Source organism: Vulpes lagopus, chromosome 5, assembly GCF_018345385.1.
Source record: "Vulpes lagopus strain Blue_001 chromosome 5, ASM1834538v1, whole genome shotgun sequence".
In the NCBI taxonomy this organism is placed as follows: domain Eukaryota; kingdom Metazoa; phylum Chordata; class Mammalia; order Carnivora; family Canidae; genus Vulpes; species Vulpes lagopus.
The window spans coordinates 26,249,107-26,261,365 of NC_054828.1; the positions used below are offsets into that span (position 1 = coordinate 26,249,107).

Consider the following 12,259-nt stretch of genomic DNA (forward strand, 5'->3'; position numbering starts at 1 on the left):
TTTTAAAAGACATTGTTTTGTTATTGCTTTTATTGTTAGATTCTCCATTCCTGCCATTTCTTTCCTCTTTTCCACACTTTTTTTCCTTGTCATACCTTTTCTACATTAAACATATGTAGCAGTAACACAGTTATAAGTAGCCTCATCATCTTGATATGATGTCTTTCTGCATGAGTTCTATTATGCACTCTTGCTCAGTTTCCTACATTAGCTAAGAGGAGATGTAGTCACGTTTGGAAAGGTGGCTAGCTTGAGAGTCAAAGTCTAGGATTTGGAGCAAACTTAAATGGGTATTGGGTAGAGAAATGAGACCACATTTTAAGTACTTACAATATTTATTATCAATTAAAATGCATATTGTAGCTCTCTTTCAAAGATCCTGCAATGAGTATAGGTAGAGTGAACCAGGTCCAGAAGTATGAAAATGGCTGTGATGGTTCTGTCACTTTTCCATGGTACCTTTCCAGGTCAAGGACTAAACATACTACACATTAGAGAGTCTATCTTGGCTTCTGCATAGCTAGGCTTATGTCCATAGTCTAATATGAGCAGTTCTCAACCTTTCTTCTGTTTGAGAAAGATTTTTTCCCCCTTCTTTTCTCACTTAAGAGAATATACTACTGTAGGTACAATTATGATGATAAGTTCACATCCATGCAGTTGTATTAGAGGGCAAGTTATGCATTCTTTTGTTTCTAGCATGAATCTCCTTGTGTACTTCAAGAAAGTTATTTTAAATCTTTTCATTTTTAATACCTAGTTACAGCATTAAGATGATTCAGCATTTACTCATTATTATTGCAGATTGTGTTAAACCTAGTGTGTATTCAGCAGTCTGTTTTTCTTGATTTTGAAGTCTTGTTAATTTTCTTTCTGTTTTCCTGAGAGAGGTCTTTTAAAATATACTTACCAAGCTACCAAACCACATGTGATTTGAGGGAGGAAGTGTTTATTTTGCCTTTATGTTTATTTTCCAATTTAATGTTTTTAGTGACTTGAAGATTGATTTTTATTTTTTATTTTTTTTTTAAAGGCAAATTTCTTTTTATTTATTTATTTATTTTTTTTTATTTATGATAGTCACAGAGAGAGAGAGAGGTAGAGACACAGGCAGAGAGAGAAGCAGGCTCCATGCACCGGAGCCCGACGTGGGATTCGATCCCGGGTCTCCAGGATCGCGCCCTGGGCCAAAGGCAGGCGCCAAACCGCTGCGCCACCCAGGGATCCCGAAGATTGATTTTTAAATGTAATCATTTAATTTTTTTTTTATTCTCCATGTCTTTCAGCTCCTAGAGATAACTCATTATTGCTGCTGCGAGCAGAGTTATATTTAACTCTGAAGAACTATGAGCAGGCTCTACAGGATGCTAATGCAGTTTGTCAGAATGAACCTCTCTTGACTAAGGTATTTGACTAAGGTATTGGTTGTCTTTGGAGATAAATGTTAAGTTCATGGGACTTCCTTAAGAATAAACTAAGATGATTGTGATTAGGTGCCTAACACAGCGTACATTTTCCTCATGATAGTAGTCTAAATGTAGCAATCCACTTCATAATAAACCAACTCTGTTTAAAAGACCAAAAAGTCTCCTAAATGGATTTAGTTAAGAAACACTAATTCAGATTACTTTTAGGAGATATTCAGCTGCCTTATATAGTATGCCTTATATACTAAATAAATATATAAGCAATAATGATAAAGTTATATAAATTTGTGAGTAAAGGGAGAATGTTTAAAACCACACTTTAAATAGGAGGATTATATAATATTCATGATTAACAGTTGTCCCCTAATATGCGTGTAGCATATAAATGTTATATGCCTTTGTTAGTGAAAGGACTAATGTTTTCTATTTATTTTGGAATAACTTTAGTCTGTGTTAGAAAGGTCTAATATTTCTTCCTGTGATGATACAAAATAAGCTTTGTTAATTAAAAATAATAGCTTAAGTTATCCTTGAAGATTAAGAAGCCAGACAATAAAAGTTGTAGCTTTTGCATGAATCTCTGGATTTTAAAACCCAAAAGAGATTTTAAAGTTTTAAAGAACTTGTAATGAAATTAACATGGATCACATGCTCTATAGCTAGTAAATACAAATATTTTTGTCCTTCTATATTACTTTTTATCATTTTTGTTTTAGAAGCATTGAAGAGGCATTAACCCATGTTAATAGAAAAGATGCCCTTCTTTCCTTTCTTCCGTTCAACCTTCCATTCTTTAAAACAAAATGTTTTTATATCAGATTGAGTGTTAAATCGAAACTGGGGATGAGTATAAGGGTGGGAAACAAATGTTTGTTGGACTAAGCCCAGAAATCTATTTTTTTGCTTGCTTGTTTCACTATAAAACATTTTCTCCTCCTCTTTCTGATGACTTTTCTCCTATCCCTAAATCTCTTAATCTTCTGAGGGAATTTCTGTCAGTAATGATTGAGCCTTAATTGTTATGAATTATAAGTTTAGGATTTCTGAATGACAGTAGACCTGTGTTGTCCTGTGAAGCTAGTTTCTTCTCTACAGTATTGATTTTTGAGCTAAAAACTTGGTAAGTTGGCAGTGTGTCTTTGAAGAAAGACAGACTCTGTTACTGCAAAGTTATGGAGATAATTTTAACTGTAAGAAAGCCAGCAAATGAATCATTAGCTTTTGGGATTTGGGTTATATCTTTAGGATTTATTGCAAATCTGTGGACCTCAATTTTTGATAAATGCCTAGAGAAGAACAGCTTCAGTGGAAGTATACCCTGATAAATCAGTTTAAGATAATGAAGGATAGAAATGTATTTCCAGGTTAATATTATAACTAAAGGATTAGGGCAGAAGCAATATTGGAAAGTAAGTTGAAAGGACTGAGGGAAGGATGATGTTGTGCAACTGTGGCTGAGATGAGATGGAAGCACTTTAGAACCAACTTCGAGTTTTCAGTTGGGGACTACTATACCAGTGTGTTTTTTCCAGGCAAAACTATTCTTTCAAGCCATCTGTCATGGCTGATGCTGATTCATAATTTTTGGTGCAAATGGAGATAAGCCAATGCAAACAAAATATTTGCCCATATACAGAACTATAAATAGGCATGTGAAAGTTTGACCTTATCAAATGGGTAAGCATGCTTGTGCTTTTTAATGCTCATAGATTCCTATGCTGGTAAATTAAATCTCAATAAATTTCAAATTGCTGAAATCTTGAAGAGTCTGCTCTCTGACAATAGAATGAAAAGAGTAATCAATGATAATAAAATATCCAGGAAATCCTTAAATATCTCTTATTTAATTATATTACTTCTGAACAGTCCGTGGAACAAAGATGATATCACAAAGGAAATTAAGAACTATTTTTAAATCGTTGATAATAAAAGCATATTACATCTAATTCATCATATGCAGCTAAAGCTATTCTTTGAGGGAAATTTATAATATTAGTAAATTATTAAAGAAATAAGGTCTCAGAAGAGTGATGTTTCCTCCTTAAAATACTAAGACAAGAAGAGCAAATTAAAACAAAGATAAACAGAAAGAAAAGAAGAACTATAAGAAACAGGGAATCAATAAAATAGGAAAAAACAATAGAGAAAAGTCGATGAAACAAAACTTGTTGTTTTGCAAGGATAAATGAAATTGATATACCTCACCAGTCTAATCAGGAAAAAAGAGAAAAGGTACAGATTACTAATAGCAAGAATGAAAGAGTTGATACCACTATAGATCCCACATTAAAAGGATAAAAAAGGAGCAGCCCAGGTGGCTCAGAGGTTTGGCGCCTGCCTTCGGCCCAGGGTGTGATCCTGGAGACCCAGGATTGAGTCCCACATTAGGCTCCCTGCGTGGAGCCTGCTTCTCCCTCTGCCTGTGTCTGTGACTCTCTCTCTCTCTTTGTGTCTCTCTCATGAATAAATAAAGAAAATCTTTTTTTTAAAAAAAAGGATAAAAAAGAACAATTTTATGAACAACGTTATACCAATACATTCAACAACCTAGAAGTTAACTCCTTAAAAAACACAAACTACCAATGTTCATTCAAGGAAAAATAGAGAGCCTCAATAGCCCTATCTCTATTTAGTGAAATTGAAATTATAGTTGACCACCCTCCCCCCCAATTTATCAGGACCTGATAGAATTACTGGTGAATTCTATCATAAATTTAAGGAAGAAATAATGCCAATCTTTCAAGATTCTTTTGGAAAACAGAAAAGGAGGGAATACTTATTTTATGAGAACAGTATTATTATTGATAACAAAACTAGGTAAAAACATTAAAAAACAAACTTCAAACTAGTATCTCTATCTCATTTGAAAATTAGTTTGTATTGACAGACTGAAAAAAATGCAATAAATGGAGATAAAGCATTTGATAAAATTGAACACTCTTCATGTTAAAAACTTCGAATGAACTAGGAATAGCAAGGGATTTCCTCAATCTGATAATGACTATCATACTTACTGGGGGGACTTTCTGCTAAGACCATGAAAAATAAGAGGCGTTTGCTTTTAGCACTTACCAGTATGGTATTGGAGGTCCTAGCCAGTCTGGTAAGGCAAAAAAAAAAAAAAAGGAAATAAATAAATAAATAAAAGGCATATATATATATATATATATATATATATATATATATATATATATATAAAATGTTTTATTTATTCATGAGAGACAGAGAAGAAGAGAAAGAGAGGGAGAGACCCAGGCAGACACAGGGTCATTGTATGATTTACTTGCCTAAATGAAATACTGTGACACTAATAACATTTCTTTTTAAAAATTAAAAAATATAAATAACTAAACACTCAGTGGAATGAACCCAACCTGGTGATAGGGAGTAATGGAGTGTCAATTGATCCATTCAGTAAGGTGGATGAACCTCAGAAGCATCACATTAAACTGAAGGAAGGCACACAAATAAATGTGTGATTTCATTTATATGAAATTCTCAAAAAGGCAAAACAGTAGTGGCAGATCAGTGGTTCCTGGACTAGGAGAGAGAAGAGGATTGACTTTGAAGGGGCATGAGAGAACTCTCTGGGGTGATGGAAATGTGCTACATCATGATTGTGGTTGCAGTTACACACTGCATGCATTTGTCAAAAGTCCTATATTATACATTTACAATTGATGAATTTTACTAGGTATAAGTTATAACTCCATAGAACTGTGGCAGCAAGAAAGCATAAACAAGTATAAGTCCATCACTGAAGGGAATCTCAGCAAATTTTTAAAATGCAGGTGAATGGATGAAAAAGCGGAGATCATGATAGTTCAAATGGGATCTGAGCTCATGTCATAATACAAACTCCAGAGAAGATTCAATTTAAGCTCTTAGGAAAGGAATAAGAAAGGTTTGTTTGATGGTACAGTTCACTCCACCATGCAGAGTAGTAGTAGGGGAAAAATCCTAGCCCCCCCACCTCCACCTCCTGCAAAGAATTTGGACAGACTGCTTGGGGAAAGTTGTGGCTGCCAACAGGGCCCCCCACCCCTGAGTAAACCCCTCTAAATCCTGGTACATGAGGTTCTCAGCCTAAGGCCTGGCTTCTCTACCACACACACCTGAAAATAAAACATCTCAAATAGATCTCCCACATGTAGATGAAGGACCCAAAGAGCCTTCCATTCAGCAGTGAAGTCTATGAAGTCAGGAGTCTGACTCAACATGGATGAAAATCAGTTGAAACAGTACATATTTTTTATTTTTATTATTTTTTTAGATTTTTTATTTATGAGACAGAGAAAGAGCATGCAGGGGGAGGGGCAGAGGGAAAGGGAGAAGCAGACTCTCCGCTGAGCAGAGAGCCCAAGGCACGGCTGGATCCCAGGACCCTGAGATCATGACCTGAGGTGAAGACAGACACTTAACTGAGCCACCGAGACACCCCTAGTACATCTTTTTAAAATATGAATGAAGAAACAGGGATTAACAAGAAAAAATTCAATGAAATAAAGAAGAAAGAGACTAATATGAATGATCAGGACACCTGACCCCAATGGAAACATAATATGTGAACTGATAAAACAAATTACAGTGTTTACTATGATTTGAGAAAATACTACAGGCACAAAAAAATGCTAGTGAAAATACTGATTCATATTGCACTTTGTATATTTCTGTTGTAGTATTTTGTATGTTTTGCTTTGTGTTCTAGGTATTTCTGGTCATATCTGTCTTCTCTCACAAGATTGTATGCTCCTTAAAGACAGGAACATAGTTATGATCTGTGATGACTGAATGTATTTAAACTTGGTAGATACCACTTCTCTCTTACTTAGCATGTCCCTTGAAACCCACCTTGGGTTCATATTCCTAGTCTGGTGACTGCTGTGTTCTGATTGTAGATTGTGTTTATGAGGTATTCAGATTTGCTCAGGTTCCAAGGTAGTAGAGCTAGTGTCATCCTAGGTTGGGTTTTGTTTATTCTAGCTAATATGAAAATTAAGTAGTTCTAATGATTTTTTTTATCAAGCCTCTTTGTATGCAAGTATATGATCACACTTTTTAAAATGCATGTCTTGTCTTTTGATGAATCCAGGGGCATCATGTGAAGGCTCAGGCTCTTTCTGCATTGGGAAGAAGTAAGGAAGTGTTAAAGGAGTTTCTCTACTGCCTTGCTTTAAATCCGGAATGTAACTCAGTGAAGAAAGAAGTACAGAAGGTGTGATTTTCTTTAAACCACTTTCTTTTTTAGGTCTCATTTATAGCCTTTATGTCCATGCTGAGTAGCTCCTACATGGAGCATAAAGAAGAAATATAATCCTGAGTATTCGTGACAATGTAGTTAAAAATACAGGAATAATAATGAGTTTCACATGTTTGACACCTTTTATCCAACGATAAAGCACAATGTTTCATGAGATGGCGTTTGTGCGGCTCAGTTCTGCTGAGATAGTGACAAGGGCTAAGGAGGCAGGGTCAGTGTGTGAGACTGGGGAGGCAAAGCAAATTTTCTTAGAGTTGTAATTTCAAGCATTATAGTTTGTATAGGAATTCTATGAAAGACATTGTGATAATATATAAAATATACAGGTTCAGCTGGTGTTAACTTAAAATTTTTAGAAAAGCTTTAATGGCACAATGCAGAAAGATCTTTTCTCTTATTGGGTCCTTAGCCCAATCTTGTTTAGAGGTCACTGAGTCACAGTTACTGTGGGAATCCACCCTATAAGAGCCTGTGCAATTGTTACAATCTTAGCACTTCCAGTGACCACAGTTCTTGTTTTTATGTCAGTGTTTCCCTATTTTAGCACTATTCATTGCTGACTTCTATCATACATTTACCTTGTAATTTTGACTTTAGAGTCTAGTTTTATTTTCTGGAGCAAGAGAAAATGAATCCATTCTTCCTCTTCCATTTTAAACTACCTTAGATATTTGAGATTGGCTGTTATCTTTGCCTTACGTCTTTGGACCCAACAACATCCTTTTCTCATGGAATAAGGTTGTAGGGTTTCCTACTCTGGATGCATTCTAGTGTACCTCCATATCTGACAGCTACAGGTGGGGAACTTTGACCTTCTCTTGTGTTCATATCATGAGGCATGTTTGTTTATTTTTAGCCTAATACCATCACACTGTTGGCTCCTATTAGAACCATAGTTAGCCCAAATACCTAGATCTTTGTTTTTAGTGAGAACCTTCTAGCAATATTTTTCGTCCTTTTATTGTGCAGTGGATTGGTCTTCATTAATGCTGTCAAATATCACTTACAGGTTTTGGCCATTGTTTCAACTTCTCAAAATAATAGTGAATCTTAACATTGGCTCTTCTGACTATCCCTGCCTGTTCTGTCCCACCTGCAAATTTCACAAGAACCTTAAAACATAACTCAACTGCTCTTTACAACAGCATCATAAGAAATTCAGCCTGAGCTCAAAATTAAGCATATTTACAGAGGTCCAAGGACCAGCATCTAGGTCTTGTGGTACTTGTGGTGCTTCATGTCTGTCAGGTGCTATTTAAATTATGATGCTTTTCCCTGTAGCATTCTGTGAGAGGTAGATGTCTTCTGTCTCAGGGTCAAAACAGTGCCAGCCTGTCAATGCCTGTGAAATATAGTAATCTACTGGGCAGCCTTCTGCTGCTTTACTGAAGCCTCTCAGAGCCAGCTCAGAGGACACCAGTGTCCCTGCCAAGTACTGTTCCTTCTTGATAGAAGGGTCATTGGTTCTGGTGCATTGACCTGTCACATGAGGAACAGTGATGGGTTCTTTATTGGGTCTTGGTCACTCCTTTGTACCTCTCTTTCAGCCCTTGAATTCAACTGAGTCCATGAGGTTTGGCAGGACCATCGAGTGACTGGCAGTCACTTCCCACCATCAACAAAGGCTGGCCCATGGCTTTTGAATTAGAATTATGGCCATTCCCTTGGTTTTCCTTTAAAATTCCATCCAAGGCAGCTCTTTCTGGTTCTCTTGTAAGTTGAGTAGTCCTCTAGAAATATCTCAGTCCTGTGGGTGATCACAGCTTGGATTTAATTTAGGGTCCCTGCAACCTCTACACTCTACTTTGCTCTCTTAACCATGAGACTTTTAGGGGTGATCTTCTGTAACAGATGTCTAAGGACCAGACAAAAAAAAAAAGGTAATACTCATATTTTGTAATTGGTGAGACCAAGCTGGAAAGGGACTGGTAGCTAAAATGCCTAAAGCATTGATTTTGGTTTCAGAAACTTGAGTTTTGAAATAGTGGCAATTGAAATACGATAATTATTCTTTTCAATCTTTTAGGCCTATTTGGCCTTATAGTTTCCTTTGGATCTTTCAGGCATATTATTTATTTTTCAAGAGTGTTTTAAAAATTTTTTTTTCTTCTCGGAAATTTTGTAGGTAATGTGTGAGGTGTTTTTTCCAGCTTCAGAAAATGTGCATCAGAATTTGACATCTTCCATCCAAAGCAGGATATTAAACAGCAGGTTGAAGGCTCAGTGTGCTAGCCATGTGAACACCGAGCCTCTGGAAGAAGGGGACAGTGCAGGGAGTTCTAAGGTATGAAGTGCATGTGTTTGTCAGTGTTATCTTGATTAAGCTTTATGTAATTCCTTAAAATTTGAACATAAGTTATTCAGACTGTGGCATTATGTTAGTTGGAAATACTTCTCAAGACTGGTTCCAGCTCCTCAAACTGAAAGTTGATCCTTTTAAAGGAAGTTGGTGGAAGTAATGAACATGATCAAAAAAAAAAAAAAAACATATAGAAACATTTAGGACATCATATAGAAACATTTAGAACTTCACACATCACATCCCAAGTATCAGGAAACTTGAATTGGTTTTGGCTTGGAGAAAAGAAAGAGAGGGATGATTTGAATATATGCAGGTTGATGTTCCATTGATCTGTCTCAAAAATAATTATTCTGTATCTTACCATGGAAAGCATAAAGTTCATCTAGAAGTTGTTAGATGACACCAGTTGTGAAGGAAGAGTATAAGTCCTTTTTTCCAGAATTTTCTAAGAAAGACCACTGCATGAATATTGTTTTCTCTTATGCTATGATTTCTTTAATATTCAGGATTCTTTTTTCCTACTTGACCAGAATCCATCTGAGAAATCTGATGTGTTTAGAAATACCAGTTCTTCCGTTTTGTATTTTATACTGGGTCTGCACTTTGAAGAGGATAAAGAAGTGTTAGAGAGTATCCTTCCAGTGGCACCCAGCACTGGTTTAAAGAGACAATTTCCAAATGATTTGGAGGATGTGCATGACCTGAATGGCCCTGGGAAAATTCCCAAGAAAGGTCAGTAAGCTCTTTTGTCATGGAGCTATGTGACTCCAGAGTGATAGGAAGTTAGCTATATTCAAGATATTTTTAAAAAAAATTTTACATGGTTTTTAAAAATTATTAATAAAAGAATATATTAGCTTTACTGTTATAGAATAGTTTAAGTAGTTAATCCTGTGAAGACTTCATTGTCAGAAATAGGGAAGATTTTGTTATAACTTTAACTCCCATTTGTGCTCACTGTCCAGATAAATTATTGCTATCTATCGTCAATCCGATAGGAACTATTCCTGCCCAGCATGGTTTGTGAAATTGGCAAAACACACTTTAGCCAGAATAAGTGCAGTTACTGCATGCTTTTGTCCAAATGAGCAATTTTAATTATAGCATTGTAACCTTTTTTCAGAGGTGGATTCCTCACCTCAAAGGAACATGACCTCCAACACAGGAGAAAGTCCAGAGCTCTCCATAGATGTAACTGACTTCGAGTGTGCCCTTTGCATGAGGTAGGATGACAGAGAATCTGTGCAACTCTCTGAAAAACTCGTTTCTGAATTTGATACCCTAAATATAATGGGCTTTTTATTACCAGAGAAATTATGTATACCTTAGTAATAAGTGATTTATTTTCTAAAACTTTGATAAAGAAGATCTCAGTGGGAATGGATATCAGTGATTTCTGCAGCCGTAAGGGAATTGTAAGCAATTCTTAGAAAATAAATAGTTTATTTGAAAATCTCTTCTGGATATTTTTGGCTAAAAGCTCAGATATATTTTCCAGGTTGCTCTTTGAGCCTGTCACTACACCATGTGGACATACATTTTGCCTGAAATGCCTTGAGCGCTGCCTCGACCATGCCCCTCATTGTCCGCTGTGTAAAGAAAAACTGTCAGAAGTAAGTATCTCTTCTGAAACAAGATTATTCAGCTCCTCTTCTCATCCCTCAGTAGACGCCCATTTCTTGGGTTGGCTTTGCTTCTACTACCCATTTATTAAAGAAAGTTGGATTTCTCTAGTCAAAGGTAGGTCTTTTTCTTATATGATTTCTCAAAAAATACACAAGAGAAATTTAGATACAGAAACAATTAAACTTCAGGAAAATTTTTAGGCATAAATTATAGTCGAGGTATACTGAAAACAGGTAATATAATTGGAGCTCTTACTATGTGTTTATTATAAATAGTTGAGATAACAGTACTGAGTCCTCACCATATGTTAATCATAAAGGGTTGAGATAACATTATGGTGCACTTAATATGTGCCAAGAATTCTGTCCTTTTCCCCATCTAAAGGTGAAGTCACATTGTAATACTCAGTTTTGCATAGGATTGAAGACTTGATCATTTTTGACTACTGGAAATCCCTTTGGTGTGCTGTCAGTTGTGTCTTCTGTCTGTAATCAAAGCCAGTAATATTTAAAACTTCATGAAGGGAAGCTATTTAATTATGTCTAACTCAAAAATAAACTGTTAAGTCTATATATTGGGTATGGTAAATATAATAAACACCACTTAAAAGCTTTTAAAGGCTTTCTGATCAACTTTTCAAATTGTGAATATGTATCAACTCTCTTGGGCTCTGGTGCCACTAACCTTCCATGAAGCAAACTATTTAACTTCCTGGGGTAGGAGAGGGGTTTTTTAAATCATTAAAATGATACTAATAATATTTGCCTTAATTACTTCTGGGGATTAAGCTTACTTAATGCATTTTAATTTAAGTAGGATAACGTGTTTTTTTTTAAAGATTTATCTATTTTTTATTTTTATTTCTTTATTTTTTCAGATTTTATTTATTATTTATTCATGAGAGACACACAGAGAGAGGAGAGAGAGAGAGAGGCAGAGATACAGGCAGAGGGAGAAGCAGGCTCCATGCAGGAAGCCCGACGTGGGACTCGATCCCGGGTCTCCAGGATTAGGCCCTAGGCTGAAGGCTGCACTAAACCGCTGAGCCACCCGGGGTGCCCAGATTTATCTGTTTTTTAGAGAGAAAGAAAGCATGTGTGTATATGTGTGTGTGTGTAGGGGGGGGTGCATGTGTGAGCCAGGGGGAGGAGGACAGAGCAAGAGAGAGAGGGAGAGGGAGAGAATCTCAAGCAAACTCTTTGCTGAGGGTGGAGCCAGATGCTGGGCTTGATCTCAAGACCCTGAGATCATGACCTGAGCTGAAATCAGAGTCAGACAAGTAACCGACTGAGCCACCTAGGCACCCCAGGATAAAGTGGTTTTTTGAAACAGATGTCTGGTAAAATTTTAAAAATTCAAATTTATTTTTGAATTTGATATGGTAAAGAAGATACTATACTTACATGAATTTTTGAATAATTATAACTTAGTTTACTGCTAAAACTTGTTGAACTAAGTTATTATAATTAGACTTTTCTATATCATTATATGTTCATACTTGCTTTTTTAAATTGCATACATCCTGAATCTAGGTTATTTAGGGTTCTCCTCATGAATACTGCTCATTGTACTGTGCACCATGTGTCATGACAGTGGATGCTTCTTGAGTCTGTGTAGCACTTCTCTTTGGCAGTTCCTGTGCGG

The 12,259-nt window shown here is 36.0% G+C and overlaps 1 protein-coding gene across 2 annotated transcripts in view; it reads left to right on the forward strand.

Moving 5' to 3' along the window:
- The window catches only part of LONRF2 (LON peptidase N-terminal domain and ring finger 2), a 33,740-nt gene that overhangs the window by 8,627 nt on the left and 12,854 nt on the right, over window positions 1-12,259 (forward strand). Inside the window, exons 2-7 of one of the 2 annotated variants that reach the window (XM_041757298.1) lie at window positions 1,287-1,405; window positions 6,520-6,642; window positions 8,813-8,971; window positions 9,496-9,721; window positions 10,113-10,212; window positions 10,488-10,602. In XM_041757298.1, coding sequence (XP_041613232.1) covers window positions 1,287-1,405; window positions 6,520-6,642; window positions 8,813-8,971; window positions 9,496-9,721; window positions 10,113-10,212; window positions 10,488-10,602 — 842 coding nt within the window. The remainder of the gene's footprint in view (window positions 1-1,286; window positions 1,406-6,519; window positions 6,643-8,812; window positions 8,972-9,495; window positions 9,722-10,112; window positions 10,213-10,487; window positions 10,603-12,259) is intronic. The other variant, XM_041757299.1, reaches the window with a different exon arrangement.